Source organism: Epinephelus fuscoguttatus, linkage group LG11 (assembly GCF_011397635.1).
Source record: "Epinephelus fuscoguttatus linkage group LG11, E.fuscoguttatus.final_Chr_v1".
Taxonomy (NCBI): domain Eukaryota; kingdom Metazoa; phylum Chordata; class Actinopteri; order Perciformes; family Serranidae; genus Epinephelus; species Epinephelus fuscoguttatus.
Genome location: NC_064762.1, coordinates 9,627,654 through 9,649,947, shown reverse-complemented (window position 1 = coordinate 9,649,947; position 22,294 = coordinate 9,627,654). Strand labels below are relative to the sequence as shown.

The window sequence follows — 22,294 nt, the reverse complement described above, 5'->3', positions numbered from 1 at the left end:
TTTTTAATCTGTACATGTTGCCTCTGGGAAAAATCATTAGAGAGCATGACATTGATTTCCATTCCTGTATAACTCATTTTCTTCAGATGCTATAAGCGCAATTGAAAAACTGTCTAAATGTATTGACCAAATTAATACGTCAATGTCCCAAACTTTCTGGCAACTCAACAGGGACAAAACAGAGGTTCTAAACATTGGATGAAAAGAAAAGCTGTTTCAATTTAACACTTATTTACAGAAGCTGGCTCTGAACAAAAAGCAGGAAGCAAAGAACCTTGGTGTCATTTTTGACTGTGACCTGTGTTTCGAATCCCAAGTGAGAAACAAAACCAAAAAACGTTTTCATGCTATTAACTCAAGCAGACTTGACCACTTTAATGCCTTGCTCTCAGGCCTCTTAAAGAAACCCTTAAACAAACTTCAGATGATCCAAAATATGGCAGCACGTCTACTCACCAAGATTAAACATCGAGAACACATTATTCCGGTTTTAAAGGCTTTTCATTGGCTTCCTGTTTATTTAGAATTCAGTTTAAAATTTAGTTTTTAGTCTTTAAAATCTCATAATAGACAGGCTCCTGACTGTTTATGTGATATGTTGGTCAAATACATTCCCTCTAGATCCCTAAGATCCTCCACCTCTGGTCTATTAAATGTCCCCCAGAGTAGAATTAAAAAGTACAGTGATGCTGCATTCAGTGTTGTTGGACCTCATCCCTAGAACAGCCTTCCAGAGGAAGTCAGACTTTAGTTGACAGCTTCAAATGACATCTTAAAACCTAAGTTTTTAGACTTGCATTTATGTAACTTTTATTTATTTCGTTTCAGACCTAATTTGTATTTTTTATGTGTGTGTCTGGGTGAGCGTGTCATTATGTATTTGAACCTTATTTACTGTTATACTGTCCTATATGTGTATTTTCTCACTTAATTATGTAAAGCACTGCATTTGAACTGTGCTACCTAAATAAAGTTAGTATTTTTATTATCATTATTATTATTTTGTCAGCTCCCTCATAAGAAATTTGGTCTGAATATAATTTGCCTAGCTTTCTGTCCAGATCAGCAGGATTTCAGTGATTCCCATCCTTTAATTTTGGATGTTAAATGGAAAAGTATTTCAAAAACATTCATGCACTTTTGGCAACTTGAATCAAGAATCTAAACAATTACAAACACAACAACATAAACAGGTTATCATGGTGGTGCCCGCTGACTCATTATCACCCCAACACGTACCTGCAACACCAAACACGTCATGCTTTAACAACCACACTTATCTTTTTAGCAACACGTTAATCGTCAGAACAACAGATAAAGCAGGCTGCTACAAACAGCCCACGCCCTGTTTGCTGCAGCTCGAGGGGACATCAGATCTTTTGTAGCGTTAAATGAAGTTTGGGCACTGTGAGAAGAAAAAATCTATATCGATCAATATCAGGCTTGACAGCTTTTTCTCTCCGCACAATTCAAGATGCCTGTAGCTTTTCCTGTGTGGACAGAGGCAATGTTTGAAGGAGAGGAGATAAATGTGTCCAGTTTGGAGTTTAAATACAGAAATCAAGAGGCTGAAGGTCAGATGTTACGGCTTACAAGGCTGTAGATGCTCAGCTCCGTGCAAACCACAGTAAATTTTCCCTGACTGCTTGTTAGAGGAAGTCAGAGGAGGAGGAGGCTTTAAAGTATAAAGATGCTGCTTCTTGTGTGTTTTGTTAAATGCCTGATGAAGCTCCAGGACTCTAACGTATAGCTGCCTCAGCATCAACAGCCCCTGTTTCAGTCTCCTGCTTACATGTCTTACAGGTTCGCATTAGATTATAAACAGATTTAAACTGTCTTCACCTGAGACTTGATCTTTTCTGTCCTGTCTGCTGCGGGAAATCTTAAAACTTCAAAATGTTGAATGAAATTTGGTGGAAGGATCGAAATTTCATGGGATTTTAAAGAGGCAACAGACAGCATCTTTTCCTAAATATATCATTATGAAAATAATGTGGGTTGCACAGAGTAGTGGCCACAGTAGTGCTTTATGGCAGGAAACGCGTCATGTATTGCAAAATTGGTTGGTCAGCCAATCAGGGACTGGAGCTGGTCGTTATGAGGAGTTGGGCATGAGATAGTTGAGTCACGAGCACAATGGCAGACGGACAAAGTTTGGAGACAAGTGAAAAAAGGCCTAAAAAAGAAAAGGAGCTCCTCTGTGTGAGGAGGCAAAGAAGAGCAAAAAGGAGAGTGATGAAAGAAGAGGAAAAACAAGAGTAAATCTCAGTCAGGCGTTCAAGAGATGGAGGGAGCTCGTGACCAAAGAGGCTTCAAAACCGACGTCCAGCTAGCTTTCTTTCTGATGGATCAGTAAGTAACACGGCTAAATGTTAGCTAGCCGAGAGAGGACTGTACTGTACTGGCTGCTAGTTCATTCCTAGCTGGCCAGCATCGCAAATCGCCACAACCAGGGACCGGGTAGCGAGTGTTGGTCTGCTGACATCCTGGTTGCCATTCTACGGCAGCCCTCGGACAGTGATACCCCCCTCCCTTCCTTCTGTTCTCTTCTCATGGAGGCAGCTATCGACGGACATCGCCCAGCTAAGTTACGCCCAGCTAAGTGAACACTGGACTTTGTTTCCCATTCAATTTGAGCTCCAACCGGCCGCATCATTTCCATACGCTACTGTTTATTCTACAATGGGGACTGTTTACATGTGCATATTGGTATAATTCCACTGTCTACTGATGTTTGTACTGATACTGTACATATTGGTATCATTTACTGTGAGTTGTTTGTAGTGGTACTGTGCATTCTGATATAATTGTTTGCATTAATATTTGTTTTTTCTTCAGATAAATCTGATAATTGTTGCTCGGTCTCTTTACTCATTTATTCAGTAGAGTGTCCACACACCTTCTCATTCTACATATACATAGAGGTATACTGGTGGCTTTACAGCCTACATTTTATTGATTATCTCTGATCCCCATGGTCAATTTGGTCGTTGCGACAGTGCAACGCTCCACCACTGACACTAGGTGGCGCCAAGCTAAAAAAAAAAGAATCCTATCTGTTGCCTCTTTAAGTGTTGTCATGGATTAATTACTTTATTTTTCCATTTCTGTGTGTATTTTTGATGCATTCAGATGTAAAAGGTCAAACGATGTACCTCTGTTAGAGCTGCAATAATTTGAAAATTAATTACTAGTCGATTTACAGGAAAAAAACAACTTTGACTTATTTGCTTTTACTTTTGTGCCAGCTTTTTGTTTGAGAAGATTTTCAGCCTTTCTTTGTTTTATGTAACAGCAATCTGACTTTTTGTCAAACAACACACGAAGGCATGGGCTCAAGAAAACTGTGATGTGCAAATTTTATAGACCAACTAATTAATTGAAAAAATAATCAGAAGATGAAATTAGAATTAGCTTGCTTTTTAATTTGGCAAAAACAAGAAGTTGTGGTTTTATGGGTGGTTACATGCTAGAAATATTTCTTTGGAAAGGCTGCCTGTCAACTGCACTGATAAGATTCCAAGAATTCACTGTGCCAAGAAATTCACGCTAAGGCCTCTAGTTTCACAGACCGGGCGAGGCGGGGGTGCAGCGCACCTGCGCTTCACCAACTGGGTGTGGCCAGGCGGATTTTGCAAGTTTGGCACACCGTGCACGCTGACGCAGCTACTTCTCTTTCCCACCTCCGTCCCTCCTACCTGCACAAGTCGGAAAGAGGGAGGAGAGAAGGCATGGAGTGGGTTTTACACATCTCACCAATCAAATGAGCCCCTCTCCTCGCCCTTAAATGCGCCGCACTAAGGCGTAATGAGAGTTTACTCAATTCGCCATTGCAGAACAGAGCAGCAGTGTCAGATGGCCAAAATTCTCCCAGGAGGAAACTGATGTTTTGGTCCAGGAGGTCCAAGCTCGTAGTGTCCGAATATACGGAACTGCGAGCAGACCTCCACGGGCTGATGATGCAAAGGTAGCCTGGGAGGAGGTCACCACAATCGTAAATCAATGTTGCGTTTCTCTCGTGCGTGCGCGTTGTCTTTCTCTCTTGCAGTCTCACTCAGTTTCTTTTCTTTTGACTTTTCTAAGATGACAGATGCTGAATATATACTCCCTATCTGATGCTGTGGCTGTTTGTGGTTGGCTGAGAGGGATGTGTACTCATTAATTTGCAGCTGTGTTAATCAAATCAGGTTGGGTTTCCATTACGTGTGCCAAACGTGCCAAACGGTGCCAAATGGTGCCAATCCCCTTTGATCTGACATCAGATGTGACGGGACAGTCGATATAGAGATACATTTACATGCTGACTGCAGATAGTTGCATTGAATAGTGTTTTTTTGGCTATTTATTGCATTGTTAATGTGCCTGATATTCTGGAAACCTGCCTGTGAGGTTTTGGTGACGTGTGCGCACTGTCCGCCGGTCAGCCAAACTTCGGCTTACACTGGCTGCACTCCGCCTGCGCTGACAGTAGACCTGGTTTCAGCTGGCGAGCTTTTAGCGCACCTTCGGCGAAGCCTTTTGGCACTAAACTGTCACTGCGCCAAGCTGGATCTGTGGACACCTCCCCCTGCTGCGCCGCCACACCCATCTCAGCGCACCTCGGTCTGCCAAACTACCAAACTGAGTGCGCCTCGGGTTGCGCTGCTCGAAAATAGCTCTGCGCGGGGTTCACCACCCTGCGCTGCGCCGGGAAACTAGAGCCCTAAGTCTGTAAAGTCATTGAATACTGGTGCTTGTTCAGTGACTTCTGGTGTCAGACACTGACAAAAAAATGGTCTTTCACATCAGCATCATACATAGCATCTGGGGAAAACACAGTCGGACAACCGCCATCCAACAACCACCAACTTTTACCTGGGAGTCTGTGTTAACTTCCTGCATGGTTGTAAAGCCAAACCCTGTTCTTTTTACGTGGTTGGGCTGAGACTGGATTTCCCCAGATAGTGAGCACAACCAATCTGGTCTTTTTTTTTTTTTTCCTAAACCCAACCATACGTGTGTTGTTGAGGGAAAAAAACGCCAATTTGCGGTGTTGTACCGATGTAGTGCTTTTATTTTGAAAGAGACTGTATGCAAACTGTACATTTCCTGTGAAAACGGAAGTGTTTTTTGAAAACAGACAATGCATGTAAAACAGGCTGAAGTTGACACGGTGTCCCAGAACGTCAACAACCAACACACGCAGGGTGTCTTGCACGTCATATCTTATCTTATCTGGAAAGTCCATGGCAAAACGTTGATATGTGGCGATGTCGGAGTGAGAATGTGTTGGTACAAACATTAACACAGCTCTTGGGGGCAAATACTCGCCGTTTGCAAAATAATCCAGCAATGTGAGGTGAAAATTTGCTTCAGTTTGGTGTGAACACAGCACAAAGACAGAAACAAGAAGATATAACACCTCAGTCATATCAGAGCGGGAAATTATTTTGAAGCTCAACATGACAGCAAATTATTATTTTTTTCACTCCATTTCCCTGAATACGTCAAAACAGGCGCAGACATGGTTTTGTATCCATGATGGTGAACAGATATAAAAGGTAAACCAACAGACTGACAGAGGACCTGCAGGGTTAGAGGGACACAAACACCTTCACACTCAAACAACTTTAGTGTGAACACAGCAGATTAGTTAGCATTTAGTGACCAGCGCATGCTTTAACAATCTGATCCACGTGTGCATTACAGGTTTTAATTCACACCTCCAGCCAATCAGAAACAAGAATTCACCCAGGTTTCACACAGAACAAAACAGAAACTTTCAGGCGTCTGCTGCTCTTTGTTTGCTGCTCCCTGATTGGACGTTTGCACAAGATGCACTCTTTTTCTACAAGACCTGCCTTTGTTTGGATAGCTGGCTGATCAGCAGGGACGCAAACCAAATCATGCCAAGCCGCGGCTAGCTTGGTCCCCACCGCACGCCACAGAGCTGAAACGAGAGGCAGAATTTATCTCCAACAGGCAGCTTCTCCCAAAACTCTTCATCCACTTTCCTCCACCAGGAACCTCTTTTTATTCTCAAAACAAACAAAGAAAATTACTTTCTGTTGACTGCTTTTAACAAAATCAAAAGCCTGTTCTCTGCACTCAAAGCCTCGTCTGATGAAACTGAACTTTTAGCACAAAAAGCGTGGGCTTTCATTGAGGTATCACAGCAACAGCAGCAAACATGTTTCCAACAAGCATTTGTTCAGCACTGCTAATAAAAGAAGTTCCCGGTGGACACAGAGCTTTCCTCGGTCTTTGTTTTTATTCTGTCTTTTTTTTTCTTCTGCAGCATGTTCAAGAATTTTTAATTATTCCGAATTTTCTTTTTTAGAGTCTGTCCAGGTCTCTGTCCTGCGCTCATGGACTCTGCTGCTCCATGTTATCAATCAGAGGGTCTTTCTTCATGAACTGCAGATGTCTGATGGACCTCCACACCCCGACATAGCTGTCACTAACCGACTGACTGGGGGTGGTGTTCTCCTGGTGGAGGTGCTCTCTCTGCATCTCCAGCACCTCCTTTTCCGTCATGACGCGGGAATTAGCGCCTGCTTCTCCATCTCCTTGTCCTGTCCACACCTCTCCGTTAGCCAATCCAACTACTTCCTCCTTCCTGTCGCTGCTCAACACTCCCTCTACCTCTGGATGTCCTGGGTCAGATCCATCGCCGGCAGATGGCCCGTCACCGTTCAGAGATGGTTTCTCTCTGTAAGGCTCGCCAGGTAGCCCTCCATCCTTCCCAGCCTCCTCCAGGTCCTCGTACAAACTCTTCTTCTTTGTCTCAAAGTATTTAACCACGCAATAAGTGATGGAGCCGATGGTGTTGACCACCACGCCGCCAATGAACAGCCCTGTTGGCGCGACATCGCTGAATGCCAGCATGCCAACAGTGATGGTGGCAATGCTCTTGACCACACCGACGAAGCTGGTGGTGACAGCAGAGTTGATGTAGGTGCAGTGCAGCGTGGTGAAGTTCATGGCGCAGCCAATGAAGATGCAGAAAACGAAGATGACTGTGATGTGGGGGTCCTTCCAGCCCTCGTATGTCCACATGTTGATGGTGTCCAGGGAGATGAAGGAGCACACGAGAAGCACCTGAGAGAGGCAGACAGAGAGACAAAAAGTCGGAAGTTAGTTGGAAAACCAGAGGCAAAAGAAAAAACAAGGAGGCAGGATTAAAACAACAAAACATTAAAAACAACGAGAGATAAGTAAAGAAGGAGAGAGGTGGAAGATAAAGATAAAACAGAAGCACAATTTAAAATCGAGAGAGAGAAAGGTGAGAGACGATAAAGAGAAAAGTACAGAGGAGAGACACAACAAAAAGACAACAGGAGAGGAAAAGAATGAAGAATTAAGAGACACAATCACCACACACAGAAAACTAGAATTATTGCCATGTGGTTGTATGACTCCGCCCACCAGCCCAGTGTCTCTGACAGTCTCCATCCATGTCAGTGAAAACATGGATGCTTCACACACAGAAGATCTGAACAATCAGCACAGTTTCAAGATCAGAGTCACCAATTCAGTATCTGACCAAATGTCTCCCCTTCTGTTCCTGAGATATGACGTTAAAATGTGATGATGTCACAGTCAAGATGACCTTTGACCTTTTGACCTTCATTATCTTATCCTGTTCGACATTTGTGTGAAGTTTTCTCATAATTAGTGTATGAATTATTGAGTTATGGCCAAAAACATGTTTTGTGAGGTCACACTGACTTTGACCTTTGACCACAAAATTCTAATCAGTTTCTTCTTCAGTCCAAGTGGATGTTTGTGCCAAATTTATAGAAATTCCCTGATGATCGTTGAGTCCATGTGAACATTTGTGCCAAATTTGAAGAAATTTCCTTGAGGTGTTCTTGAGATATTGTGTTCACATGGATGGGACGAACACACGTCTCGAAAACATGGCCCTGTTGGAATCAAACCTCAAACCCCATGTAGCGTTAAAGCCTTGCTGGATGGTTCTTACCGGTGAGGCCATGATGGCGATGGCGTACTGCGCTGTGAGCGGCCCGTACTCGCTGTCATGGCTGGCCTTCTGGATCACAACCAGGTAGGAGGCGTGGATGATGACCGCCAACACACCGGTGACGTAACCAAAGGGATCACCAGTGAGATCTCCAGCACCTGAAGAGGAAATCAGCAGTGTTTGTGTTACATTTCTTTTCCTTTGATATATTTCTTTGGGCCCAGTTAGTCCAGCTGTCCAGAATCAGCTAAACATCTGACTTTTGTGCTTGTTTTTCATAGCAACACTGGATCACCCTGATCCAGATGCAAACCTTTCAAGATTTCCAAATCTGGATAACCAGTGTTCTTAAAATGAATATAATCAATAGGAATTTTGTTTGAATTTGACAGCTATTTGGGAGATCATTTCATGGGGACAAACAACATGGTCTCATGCTGAAGCTAACGAATACTGGCACTTGGTCAATGACACCGACAAAATAAGAGGTGGTGGATGGGTCCAACAACCACTGACTTTCACCCGCGAGGCTGGCGCTCACTTTCTGTAAGACTGTAACGCCAAACCCTGTTCTTTTTTCCTAAACCAAATCAAGTGTGTGTATGTTTTGTTAAAGGAAAAACAAAATCACTGTGTTATACCGACGTAGTGCTTTTATTTTGAAAGAGACTGTATGCAAACTGTACATTTTCTGTGAAAACAGAAGTATATTTTGAAAACAGACAATGCATGTAACAGGCTGAAGGTGACACGGAGTAGGGTTTGAAGCTGAATCTTGGAACAGAAACTGGTCCATACCAGGCTAGGTGTACTGCATAAGTTACCATGACGATTTAGAGCTAACATTGTAGGACGGAAAACACTGGCTTTAGACTCAGCATACCTCACTAACCCATTAATCTCAATTCATGGTACAGACCGCTGATGACGGCTGAGAGACCCAACGCCTGGCTTCATTGTTAAACACTGAGTTCCCTTCTCTACATTTGATTTGTTCTCTTGCTCGTTGGCGATGTATCATTTTTGTGAAAGAGAGGGAATGATAAAAGAGAGAAAGGAGGAGTGTGGGAGTAAGAAGGAGGGGCAGAGGAGGAATCAGGAGATATGATGAATGAAAGCAGAAAATGGAGCAGGAGGAGAGCAATGGAGAATTAATCCTGTTCTGTGTCTGTGTGTGGGCTGGAAACTTACATTCAAATACAAATATACAAACTCAGAGAGCAACAAAAAACAGCTGATCACACACACACACACACACACACACACACACGATGATGATTGATCCGAAATCAATCAGAATCGAAATAAATTTAATTTCCACACATGAGCAGCTGGAATGGATCAGTGACACAATAAATGACATTAAATGAGAACAACGACAGAGTGACTGGCTGACCAAGTCAAAATCATATTATAATATATGTCTTAAAATATATAATATTTTTCACATTGTGAACAAATCTTCAGACTCAGATTATGACAGTGTGTGTTTCTACAGCCTGATGTTTCTTCCTCCTCCAGTGTTGTTAGAAACACATCAGTGAGCCAAACTGTGTCACTGACATCTTCCTTCATTACCATGAACACACACACTGTAATTTATTTTGACTCAATCCCACACACACCATCCTGCTGACACAAATACACACTAGAGCACCAAATGTGGATTAATCCACCACTGAAAATAGTCCCCAACAAAGTCCGTATTTCCTCTTGTTTGTTTGATAAAAACTACACTAAACAGCTGTTTGAGGAATTACCGATAAAACTGTATAACCGTTTTTAAAGCTTTGCATCTTCAGTAGGAGCCAATGAGCTTGGAGATGAGAGACAGACAGGAAGTCAAATGTAGATGTAGAGATGGACGAACACAAATGAATGTTTCAAGGACTGTAAAGCCCTCACAGACATAAATATGATTTGTGATTTTTTGCAAAATAAATAAAATCTACTTGATTTTTTCGGATTAGAAAAACACAAGGGTTTCAGTTCCCAACTCCCAACTTGTCAAATACAGACGCTCAGTTAGTGGCCCCACACTTCAAACCTGGGACACTCTAGGTAGCCTCCTGCTTCAGTTTTGGACACTCCCTGGATTGAATCTTTTGAAAATTGAATATTGAATATATTCCATTGACTTTCCGTCTCACACAGGAAATGAATAGCGGTCTTTCAGGTGAAAGTCTGTTTGACCTGTCCACCTCCACCTGCCCTATGCGGACTGTCTTGCTCTTTTCACTACAGCACTAACTCAGACTATCAAAAAATGCTCAGTATCTGACTCAGAGGGCTGCTGACCAAGCACTGGTATTTGATTGCATTGATGCCGTACCTATGGCCTACGCTCTGCAAAGACGCATACCCTACACTGTAGCCTGACGTGCACCTGCCCAGACATGTAACCACAAATTACGGCAATGCAGACCTCCTGTCTATTTTTGATAACTGAAAACCATTTTACTGTGTCAAAACAAAGCTTTTAATTACTTTCATTTCATAGAAAAGTAATTTTGAAAACAATAAAGCACCCACACAATGGCATTTTAAGTTCTGTGTTTGATTCATCCTTGCTTCATATGAGTAGAGAGCAACTCCGCTAGCCGTTATGTAATGTAAAATGTCATAGGTTTATGCTAATAATGTTAGCATTTTGTTTTTGTGGAGAAAACATGTTTAATATAAGACAAAAAAAAATTACGGTCCGCAAATCATGTTTATGTTTTGAATTTGTGTTTTGGCCTGTTGCGCCACCCACCGCCGTCTACCAGTCACGCAGTCAGTAGAGTATCAGTATCCGGGTTGCCAGTAGTTACGACTGAGCTACAATGGCTGACTAAACCCAAACGACTAAACCCAAACGACTTTGTTATGATTCCCAAAAATGCCAAGACAAAACTCGAGGCAAAGCGAGGGTCTATATAGGAGATGCTATTTAACGGTGGAGACAGTTGAAAGCGGAGAAAAATTTGAAATCGGATGTCGAAGTGACTACTCTTCTCCTCCACAGGTAAGCTTTAGCCAAAGTTGGCTAACTAGCATCATAGCTAGACGGGGATGGACATTTCGAATACTTTCAACTGTTATTCATTTTGGATCATTTATTGTAGCCCATGTGCAGGTGGGTCATCGACTGATTTTTTTGAGAAACAAAACGTTAGCAGCACAGCAAGCAGCATTAGCAGTGTCCCAGTACATAGCATTAGCAGCCGGCTCCTCCTCCGCTGTATCTCGGAAGCAGCGTTAGCAGCAGAGAAGCCGGACTTGCTCAAACGGGGGGCAGACACGACTCGCGGCAGTATTTTGAATTTGAGTGCAGTAACCGTTTTGGCCACATTCTTACATACGGTGCCTTTAAATCCACCTGAAGCTAACCAAAACACAAAGTATGACACACTTTGTGTCATGTGATTATACGCAAAAGAGATTCCATTTCTACGACGGAATAAATCCTACATACTGGACCTTTAAGGATAGAAAATGTTTGTGGTCATTGTCTGTTGGAAGGAAATAAAAATCTAACCGCAGTCTCCAGTGTCAAAGTCACACACTTTGTCAAGCCATCATCTTCCCTGAACTTCTACCTTTGAATTTTTGTGGCTGTTTAACCTCTCTAACTCCCCTCGGACGCCGGCGTCCTCGCTCCCCTCCTCCTCTGTTAAATGGTATCTCACAGGCGCACTACATCATCAAACCATGTGATGTTTGGTATCACCGGATTCAGTAAGGTCTCGGCTTCCTGAATCTGGCATCGTTTTTCTGTTATTAATTATGTATTTCGCACCAGAGCAGCCTAAACACACAGAGTCCAAAATCGCGATGAGTGGTGACAAGTCATGTCATGCCGTTTTTCGACGGAAAATGTTAAAGGATTACTCACGATCTCATGCGGAGTGGTGAGTGGGCACATAGCTGGTTTATAAAAGGTAAGAGTCTCACTTCTACCACTATTTTTGGCTGAGATATACTGTCTAGAAAGTGGGATCATAACTTTCACATTTCATATGGCTTTATTTGGTGATATTTTATGGTGTTTCTGTGTCATAAACAACATCAGCTATCACAATCACGCCTGATTTCAATAAGGTACAATGTTTGAAGCTGGCTGAGTGTTGTTTGATCACTGATAGTACTGTTTTGAAGCAGAGTAACCGACTTGTCATTTGGAGCTCCGCCTGGATCTTTTCATGGATAAAACTCTGTAGAATGGTCATACTTTGAGCAATCTTCTTCAAATTTGAAACAAATGTTCATTGATAGTGTGCCTACAGCATTTACCTGCTCAGATGAAGCCACAGACAGTTATTCATCCTGAAAAACATTTTTTTTTTATTTTAGGCAAAATCTTCAATTTTTTACTGACTTCAGAGGCCCATTACTCTGTCTCTGTATCACCTAGAGTGTCTCTGACACTTTCACAAGAAACTTCAGAGAGTTTTATTTCTGGCAAGACCTCATGCATGCATGTAGTCAGAGCGGTTCAGAAGCTACAGTCATTTTAATTTGGGTAAGTCATTTTAGGCGCCACAAAATGGGGGTGGAGTACAAGAGGTTTTTATGTCATAATGCTTCAACAAAAATCCTTTCTTGAGGTGTTAATAATGCAGTAAGGCAATTTAAAGCCACTGTACATTATTTTTCTTCTAGTGACTGAAAATAATATTTACTTATGATCTGCATTTTAATCTACATACATGCAAAATGACATTATCTCACTTAATTATTCCATGAAAGACGTCTGGAACATGCAAATATTAAATTATTGAGAGGAGAAAAGGCGATTATCACCAAGATTAAACCTCCAATGATGAATCAGTCCATTAGATTCATATTCTGCACATGTTTGGACCCCCCTCCTGCCTGAGACAGCAGTGGTAGAGATTGATTCAGGAAATGAAGTTTGTGTAGGAGGTTTTTTTTTGTTTATGACTTCTGGATCATTAATGGTAATGGAAGAGGGGAATTTACTGCTGTGAAAGACAATTAAAGGATTTTTTTACAGAACCAGAAATTAACGGTTAAACAGTTTTACATGTGAAAGAAAAATTGCTTCACAGGAAAAGAAAAAAAAATGCTGTTTGGGGTCAGATTCTGTCTTTTCACTGTGAAAGTAAAAGAGGAAAAAGAGACAATGATATTAAAGGGAGAGAGGAGGCAGGATAAAGTCAGGGAGTTATCAGAGAGAGAGGACGAGTTCCTACTGATGATGACATTAAGATGCAAGTGAAAGCTCAGATTACTGAGCTCAGATTCACTTCCCCAAAGACAGATGAATATTTGGTGCGTAAAATAGTCGTGGACTCCTGCCACTTTTATTTGAAAAAGAGAGGGAGAGAGGAAGATCCAAAAAGAAGAAGTATTTTACCGCTGTAAAGATGGTCTTTTCATAAAACTGTCTTTGCAGTAGATGGACGCAAATACTTTGCTAGTGCCTACATTAGTATTTTTGGTTTTTGTGATGACATTTCTTAAAGTTAAAGGTTTATGTAAGTCAAGTAACCATAATAATTAATAAAAGTATTAAAACCAGGTCTTAACTTTAGATTGATATATGCATAGGATTATTGAAACAGCAATTTCCCACAGCCATTACAGAAATACCACGTTTGCATTGCACGTAAGGTAAAGCAACTTAAGGGCATGACGTGATGACAGGGAAGACAGAGGCCTCAGCTTTTCTCTGCAAAAAGAATTATTGCTTTAGCTATCATGGTCCTTATTTTAGATTTAAAAAGAATCATGCAAACAACAATCTCCCGTGGTCGTTTGCAAGACGTCTGTTTTGAACGGGTTTGTGACCAGAGAAAAAAGAGAAAAGAAAGAAAAAGTTTACCAAAGTTCATCTACACACACTGCCCACATTGTTAAGATGTAAAGCAGGTTGAAAAATGGCAAAGTATCCCACTAAGATCAGGAATGAGGATGTGAAAGACGGTAAAAGAAGGAGATTCCCTTCAGGAACTTTAAATTTGGTCATCACCGCAAAAATAAATGCAAATTTAATCTCTTGCTAAAACAAACTCCTGCATTTACCCACAAAAATATGGCCACATTTTACCTCTTCAGATTTCCACATTAAAACTAAAGTTCGAAAGAAGATGCACACCAGCTTACTAGCAGAACCTACCCGTTCTCATCCCCACAAAATAACGTGGTTTGGTCAGTGGACTTTCACATCTACATGTAGTGCACTAGGTATCCTCCTGCGTCTGTTGTTGATGTCCTGGGACTGCTGACAATTTATGCTTGTTACACGGATTGTGTCTTTTCAAAGTACACAGGAAATGTACAGATTCTGCTCATTAGATGCATGCAGTCTTTTTCCATCCATAAACTTACTGTGTCGGTAAAACAGCTCGCATTACATTAAATTCCTTGTGCAAAAAAAGCACCTGGTTAAGTTTAGAAAAAAAAACCCTCATGGTTTGGCTCAACATTCATACAGGAAGTGAACAGAAGCCACCTGGGTGAAAATGTTTGTTTGACCCATCCCCCACTCCCTGTAAGGAATCAGCTCTTTAAATTGTGTTCTTATCTGTCAATGTTTCCGACTGATACCATCCTGCAGCATTTCAAACTGACACTGCCCAGTGGTGAATCATAACGCTGCAAAAGATACCTTTTTTGTCAGTGTCTAATGTCAAAATCACTGACCAAGCAACACTCTTTGGCAAATCTGAAATGAGAACAGGTTGGCAGAACACAACCAGATCTCTGACCCAACTGCTTGCAGTCAGCTGCATTCATTTTAATACTTTTTTCAGGTACACTGTGCAAGAATTTTCAGTTACTGTTTCTAAACAGTATTGCCACAGAAAGTGAAAGCTAACGACAGACAGGCGTTTTGTTACGCTATATCTGCATTTTCATTGTGCTTTGTCCACGATTTTAATAGCTTTTTCTTGGATGGAGCTCTGGTCTGGCATCTGGTTGTTAACTTTGTATAAAGTCCCGACCTCACTTGCACATTGTCCCAAGAACATGAAAACAAGAAGAAAATAATAAAATGCAGTCAGAGGGCAGAGTCTCTGCAGATTAATACACTGAAAGTGGGTCATTAATGATAACTGAGAGAGATTACTGCTGTATGAGTCTGTACATTGTCTTTCAGGAAAATCCTCAAAAAAAAAAAGTCTATCGTGAGGCTGACACTGCAATGCTAAACCGGTGCAGCACTGTTTTCAAAAGGCAAACATGGACATTTTTGGAAAGCCACTGCAAACAGTCATGTTGTGCTGCAGAGTAATCACAGAAAAACCCATATTCTCAAGGCACTGAAAAGACAGTGACCTGAGTGTGTGCACTAAATGTGGATGATGTGTGTTTACCAGCCAGCGCAGCTCCACCAGTGGTGATGATCACAGCAATCACCACACCGATGGACGGCACACCGTTCCTCAGCACACATACTCCGATGCTGAGTGTGAAGAGCGGCAGGCAGCGTTTGAACACGACATACATGGGCAGGCTGAGGCCGCGCAGAGACCACAGCGTTAGAGTGGACTGCAGCGTGGAGAGAATACACACCGGGCCGAACTCCTGCACACAGAGAGGGAGACACACACACGCACAAATGTTTTAGGCACCTAATGAGATATTGTGTTGTTTTGCATTAATATCCTGGAGACTTACCCCGACCTTAACCATAGTGACTACATGCCAGCCCAGCACATATCATTACCCTACTCTAACCTTAAACTAAGATTTATTGGCTCAGCTTGTGGGGACCAGCTTTTGTCCCCAGATGAGAGAGAAGTCCCTGTAGAGTGACTGTATGACCTAGTCCCCACAATGTGCATAACACACACACACACGCAGACACACACTTGGCAGTCAGCAGTCACAGTGAATTACACGTAAAAATGTGTGAGCATGCTAATACTAGGGTTGTAATGATAAACTGGTTTCACCATGATATGAAAATATATTGTCACAAACTGGACCGTGGACTGTAACAAGGAGGGACTCCGTGTATAATATTTACTTACAACAATTGTGATTTATTTAAACTGAGGCTAACTCAAATGAACAGTGTTACAAGTATGTTAATCAGCTATGAAAGCTGTGCATGGGTGTCTGGTTGATGTGCTGTGGGGGTGTCGAAAGTGCAGCCAAGAGAAAATGATGCAGGGTGGACGTCAGCTGTAGGAGAGGAGAGACAGAGTGAACACATGGACCCACTGCTTTAAGAGCCTAGAAGGCCACAGCAAACTGCATCAGTCTGACGACCTTCCCATGTCAGCCAATTAGCTGCAGTTTCACTCACTTTAACTGACATCAGAGAATATTAATTTATTGTGTTAGTCAAACCAGATGTTTCAAATATATGTTAATACATGTTAATCTGACTGAAATCATACCAAGTCAGACTAACACACCCAGATCATGTGACTCCTGCATGTATACAGTCAATCAGAACCAAACTGGCCGAGGCGCTCTGAGCATGCTCCACAGTTTAGTCCAATAGCATTAAATGTGTAAGAGAAGAAGAAGCCGGCAACAACATGGTGTAATCTACATCCAGAGCCGTGACTTTTTGGACGGACCAAATGTACAGAGCTGTAAAGTTGTCCACCATGGTAGCAGTTAGCTGCTAGCTAACCGTAGCTAACTTGTTTGTCCATTGTTTGGTCTGTGACATTATAGGTCAGGACAGGAAAGGGGGCGTATCTCCACCTATCGTAGAGGAGTCGCACATACTTGGGTCAATAAATGGATTCCTCTCCTGTGCTTGTATACTGGGACAAGGACAGTAGTCCAGTTAAATGCCCTCGTCCAGCTGCAACTGTAGCTCCGCTTCACTGTGACTGCAAACTTAGGGATGCATGATATCAGATTTTTTTGTTGATATATAACAACTCATTTGGCAGATAACCGAATCTGATATATCCACTCTTTTCCCCACCTAATTTAAGTGATCATCAAGTCCCTTCTGTAGTGGAATAAACATCATGGTATACATGCGTCGTGTTATCATGACGGTCCACCAGCAGATGGAGACATGAAATACTTTTCATCGTATGTAATATTCATTTATTGCGCAAAATTAGAAAAAGCATGTTGGTCGATTCTGATCATTCTGTTCATTTTAAAGCCGATATCAGCAGATACTGATGATGTGCCGCTATTTTCATGCATCCCTAAATGTAGTCATTGATAAGATAAGATAATCCTTTACTAGTCCAACTGAGGGCGGCACGGTGGTGTGAAGGTTACCAGCAAGATGAGGGCAGTTCGATCCCAGGAGGGAGCCCTTCAGTCTAATAAGTAAACGGTAAAAAATGTGCTTATACAATCAATCAATAGCAGCATCCAATGATTATTACTGCTTACTGAACGTTACTTATTGTGCAGTCTGATTAGACGTCATATGAATCATCTTGGTTTTCATGGTATGTAAAAAAAACCTCAGATTTAGTTGTAAACGATCAAGTTTCATTTCTCCAGAGAAGCTCTGTTGATGTGTGTCAATCTGCCTCTCAGCTAACTCAACTTTCTGTCTGGGTATTAATGATGAGTTGTGCACACTATGCACACTATCTAGCCTGAGCTGCCTTTTACCTTCAGGTCAGCTCAAATTCACCAAGGAGCTCAAATATCCATGTTGACTCAACACAGGCCTGCGCAGTCCAAGCTTTTGGCAGAACCGTCATGTTTAGGGAGCAGCAGAGATGGTTAAGGTTTAATGTTTAGCCATGTCAGTTAGTTAAACTCTTTGGTCCAGTCGTGGTCACCTGATCAAAATGTCCTCATTTATCACTTTGGTTTATGACAGAACACTGCAGCTCTTAAACTAAATTTGAGGAAGTTCACATCACAAACGTGTTGATTTAGTAGTTTTGTTCTTCCACTAACTTTACTCTCATTTTAGTAGTTTGATATTGATTTTTTTCTTCCAGTATTTTGAGTGTAGTACAGGACGCAGCTGTGGTGTAACATTACACTGCATGTTTGTACAGATTACTGGTTCTTCTCTCTGCGCAGCCTGAGGCAACACACCTCCCAGCAACCTCAGGGCATATAAATCTCCAGCTTGCTCTGTCATTCAACTTGTGAGTGCAACTAATCCAATATGCTCCATCCCAGGTTTTCAAATATGACTCTTTCTCGTGCACACATTACCTGTGGTTAAGATTGTCAGAAGAAACTATTAGGTTAGCTTTGCCTCACAGCAAGAGGGTTTGCGGTTTGAACCCGGGGTGGGGGAGCACTTCTGGAGGACAGTTCTGGAGCTGCTTTGAGATCCATAAAATATCTTTGACAGGAGGGACTGCCACTGCGGGGGCATATGCATCAGGATGGAGTTTTACAGCAGCTAGTGATGGAGCTGCAGATGAGCAGACACAACGATACGATTTACCCCAGGGACATGAGTGGCATCAGCAAAGAGACAACTGGATGTCCGACACCTTACCAAAAGAAAATAATATAAGTTTTGGCATATGCAGTCCAGAGAGACACTGCGTCTGAGGCGAGCACACATTCTTTGGACTTAAGGTGCGGACACACCAAACCGACATCAAAGAACTACCGGTGATGAAAGCTAACTGTTGCGTCGTCTACGTCGCCTCACGTCGCCCTGTGTCAGTTGCATTTGAACACACTACACGGACTTCATCCGACAGCCAAGTAGCACGTACGTCCTGTCAGCCGAGGGGTTTCCTATCTGTGCAGCCGAGCACTGCAGCACCTCCACGGACTATTACGTCCAGACGGTCCCAGTGTTTCCTCCGCAGGCTCCACTTCACTCAGCTGCCCGATAAACCCGCTGCTTCTTCCCATTTTAATCTGAATAACAACCCAGGGCTCGGTGCTCCGGTTGGATTCAAACAGAGACCCGGGGCTAGCTCAGAGACTAGCGGAGGCTAACTGGCTGTGCTTCCCTCTGGTCATGCTGCGGCTAACGCTAGCCGCTCCAAGCTAGCTCCGATTTGTTATTCAGGTTAAAGTGAAAGAAGCAGTGGATCTGCCAGGCAGCTGAGTGAAGTGGAGCCTGAGGAGGAAGCACTGGTTAGCCCCGGTTCCACTACAGGCAGATTCACCCGCTACAGGGGTGAGGAAATAAAACCTGAACAGCGTGTGATCTCTCTCACCGACAAGCTCCGCCACCGATTCAACATGCTCAATCGGCCGAAAAGCCGCCAACGTCGATGCCAAAGTGCTGACGTTGCGGGACGCACCACAAAAACTAGGCCGACAGACACTCACCGACAGCCCGACTTTGTTTGACAGCCGACCGTCGGCTTGGCGTGTCAGGGCCTTCTGAGCAGTTTTCCTGCAGCTCTATGCTCCTGCAAATAACTTTTTTTTAGGCACAAAAAAACATTAGGTCATAGTCGAAAAAAGATCTTGTTTTAGCTAAAAAATTCCCCCATTTGGTGACACAATCACGGCTTGTTTGTCTTGAGCAGTTGTCTGAGGTTTTCTGCAGCTGGCGCCAGTACATAGTCATGCATGCTAATTTATGGCAGCACCCCTCGGCGAAAATATGTTCCCACATGCATGTTTGAGAGAATCCATTGTGCTGTTAAGCTTGTGTTCCACTCAGAATCTGGAGGCTTGTTAGCCTAGCTTGCTAACTGATTCCCAATAAATGTTACTTTCAGCGTCATCGGCCGCTCTCACACACTCTAGTGCCTGCCCACAGATGTTGCACCAATCAAATCAGCAGTATCAGTTCAAGTGGATACCACACACTAATGCAGGGGGCGCTGTCCCTTCAAAGAACATGCAATTTCTTCTTTTTATTAACTGTATTTACAACCATATTGCAACTACAAAAGATGGAACAAACACTGAGGATATCTGTAATACTTTCTTAAATTAATTTTAATGTCAGTTCACCCTAAAGATGTTCTAACTTTCTTTTCCACAGTTTTTTTTTTTTTTGCTGCATACACATTCTTCCTGTGCAGCTTCTGGCAGGTGTTTTTTGGCTTTGGTGATTTTGATAAACAGTCCTGCCAATAAAGTTAATGAATCGTAGCGGTCAATCAGCCACTCAGACAGTCAGTCAATCAATCAATCAATCATGGACTGAAAACACCAGCAGGCACTTTTACTAATATTGATAAGAGAGGGGGCGTCTACAGTGCTTTAATCTTTCCTTTAAATTAAATGTTCATCATTAACATTTAACTGTCAGGAGGCAGTAACACACTGATAATAAGGCAACCTTTTTATTACTCACCCTCATCTGCCACACGTTAATGGTGCTGAATCAAAATAAATGTTGTGCTTTGGTTTTTGAAACATTTAAACAGTCTCCCAAATATTCACTTGGCTTGTAGAATAATTTTACAGCTGCAGGTTGATGGCAGCTATTATTTTGTTGTACATTTAAAAGACCAAGAAAAGTTTAAGTACATTTAGTGAAATGTTTATATCATTTTAGAGTCTTCAAGTGGAGTTTAACTTCTTATAGTAACTGTATGGTTTTATTAAAACTTTCAATGCCCGTATGAAACAGATCAGAACACTTTAAGGTCAATATTTTTTTGTAGATGTTCAGCCTTATTACATGATAAATAACAGAGATAAAAACAGGCTGGTATATTTTACGAGGTAAAAGAGGTTACAGTCAGTCTACACTGCAGCTAGACGCACCCCTGGAAGTCTGGTGATCCCAGTTTGCGCATCACCAAATGGTGATTTTGGTCACTTTTTACCTTAGTGAGCTGCAGGCTGAACGGCGGGACCGTGACCTTCCCAAGCCGCCTCAGGATCTCCAACGTGAGCGCCGCTGTGCTGCTGGTCAGGAGCTGGATGAGCGTCAGGAACTTGAAGTGATAATTAGTGATGAGGAACTTCAGCAAGATGTTCAGAGAGCCGGAGAAAACGCCGTGCGCAACGGCCACGGAGATCCCCAAAAACCGGCTCTTCAGCACATCCATGGTGGCTTGCTGTTGGCTTTAAAGAAAGTCATACAGGAGACACAAAGTGCTGTCGGTGCCGGTGGTCCCCGCCGTCACAGCCCGGGCTGGAGAGGTTCAGTTTCGGAAATGAGGGGGAGGGTTTTTACGCACAGCCGCACTGCTGCTGGACGGAGGAACGGAAGGAAAGGAAGGACGTGAGGCTGGAGAGAGCCCACGATTGTACCACTCTATGAAGGAAAAACAGTCTGCACTTAGAAGCTTTTAGTAAAAACAGTGAGTGTGAGTGAGGTCTGAAGGTGGAGAGGAGGGAACCAGGAGCGGGAGGAGAGCCTCGGCTCGGGTCTGCTGAGTCTTTTTCTCCTCAGTTCAAACCGCAGCTCAGTTCAGCTCCTTTTCATATATTAAAAACACTCAAAAACTCAGTCATGTTCTGAATTAGTTTCCACTCACTCATTAACACCAGCAGAAGACTTCACCAGTGACTTTTTCTTTGCGCTTGTGTTCCAAAAAGAACCAAAAAACCTCCGGTAACTGAGAGAAAGACGCAAAGAAAGAGGAGAAGAAGTGATTCCTGCAGTGGAGTACAATAGAGGCGCAGCAGATGTACAGGAGGTGTACAGTAGAGGGGAGGTCGTCCTCTGAGAGAGCTGCGAGTGAAATATGACATTTTGCCGCAGCGCCTCTTGGCTGAGTACCCGAGAGAGGGAGGGAGACACAGAGGGAGGGAGACACAGAGAGGGAGACACAGAGAGGGAGACACACAGAGAGAGAGAGGGAGACACAGAGGGAGGGAGACACAGAGAGGGAGACACACAGAGAGAGGGAGGGAGACACAGAGAGAGAGACACACACACACACACAGAGACAGAGGCAGAGAGAGCTTGTGTCTTGTATCAGTTCACCATAGGCTCATATCAGCATCCACAAAACCAACAGGAAGAAAAATAAATATAATTCTGCTAACTTCAGGTAGCCTCATTAGGATTCATTGGATTCAAGTGGTCCAGTAAAAGCTGTTCACTCTCTTTGGCACAGGCGCCCTGTGTCCACGGGACAATGAATGCAAAGGCAGAAATCAACATGCACAGTAGACAGACATTAAACTTACCAAAGTACAGATAAATGAAAGCACAACACTGAGAGAGGGTTCAAAACGGGCGCAGGGACATCTGAAGACAAGGATAAATTATCAAGAGACTAATAGCTAGCATTTAAAGCAGGGGTAGGCAGTTTTATTTTGACCACTTGGCAAAAACCTTTTAATAAACCCAATCATATTTAGTGCCCTGGGTGAGTCTCCCCACAGCTCAACAGTTTAAGTAGTGCACGTTTATTATTACCAAGAAGTTCAGTTTCCTGCTTTAGAGTGAGTGACTAACAGACCGCTGCTTGAGAGAGACGATAAACTAGCTTGACAACTTGATGATGCTGAATATATCAAACTGCATCAAACTTG

General features: G+C 42.7%; 1 protein-coding gene across 2 annotated transcripts; it reads right to left on the bottom strand.

Annotated features, from left to right (window-relative positions):
- Window positions 1–3,735: 3,735 nt before the first annotated feature.
- Window positions 3,736–21,972, bottom strand: LOC125897087 (solute carrier family 35 member D3). 2 transcript variants are annotated; one of them, XM_049590154.1, is made up of 5 exons: window positions 21,947–21,972; window positions 20,632–21,065; window positions 15,292–15,502; window positions 7,967–8,124; window positions 3,736–7,080 (listed from the first exon to the last, which is right to left on the bottom strand). In XM_049590154.1, the coding sequence occupies exons 2-5, from the start codon at window positions 20,854–20,856 to the stop codon at window positions 6,346–6,348; spliced, it is 1,329 nt and encodes a 442-aa protein (XP_049446111.1). In that variant the 5' UTR covers window positions 20,857–21,065; window positions 21,947–21,972; the 3' UTR covers window positions 3,736–6,345. The 2 variants fall into 2 exon arrangements, with proteins under 2 accessions (XP_049446111.1, XP_049446108.1); XM_049590151.1 differs by lacking the exon at window positions 21,947–21,972 and having other exon boundaries at window positions 20,632–21,513.
- Window positions 21,973–22,294: the final 322 nt, after the last annotated feature.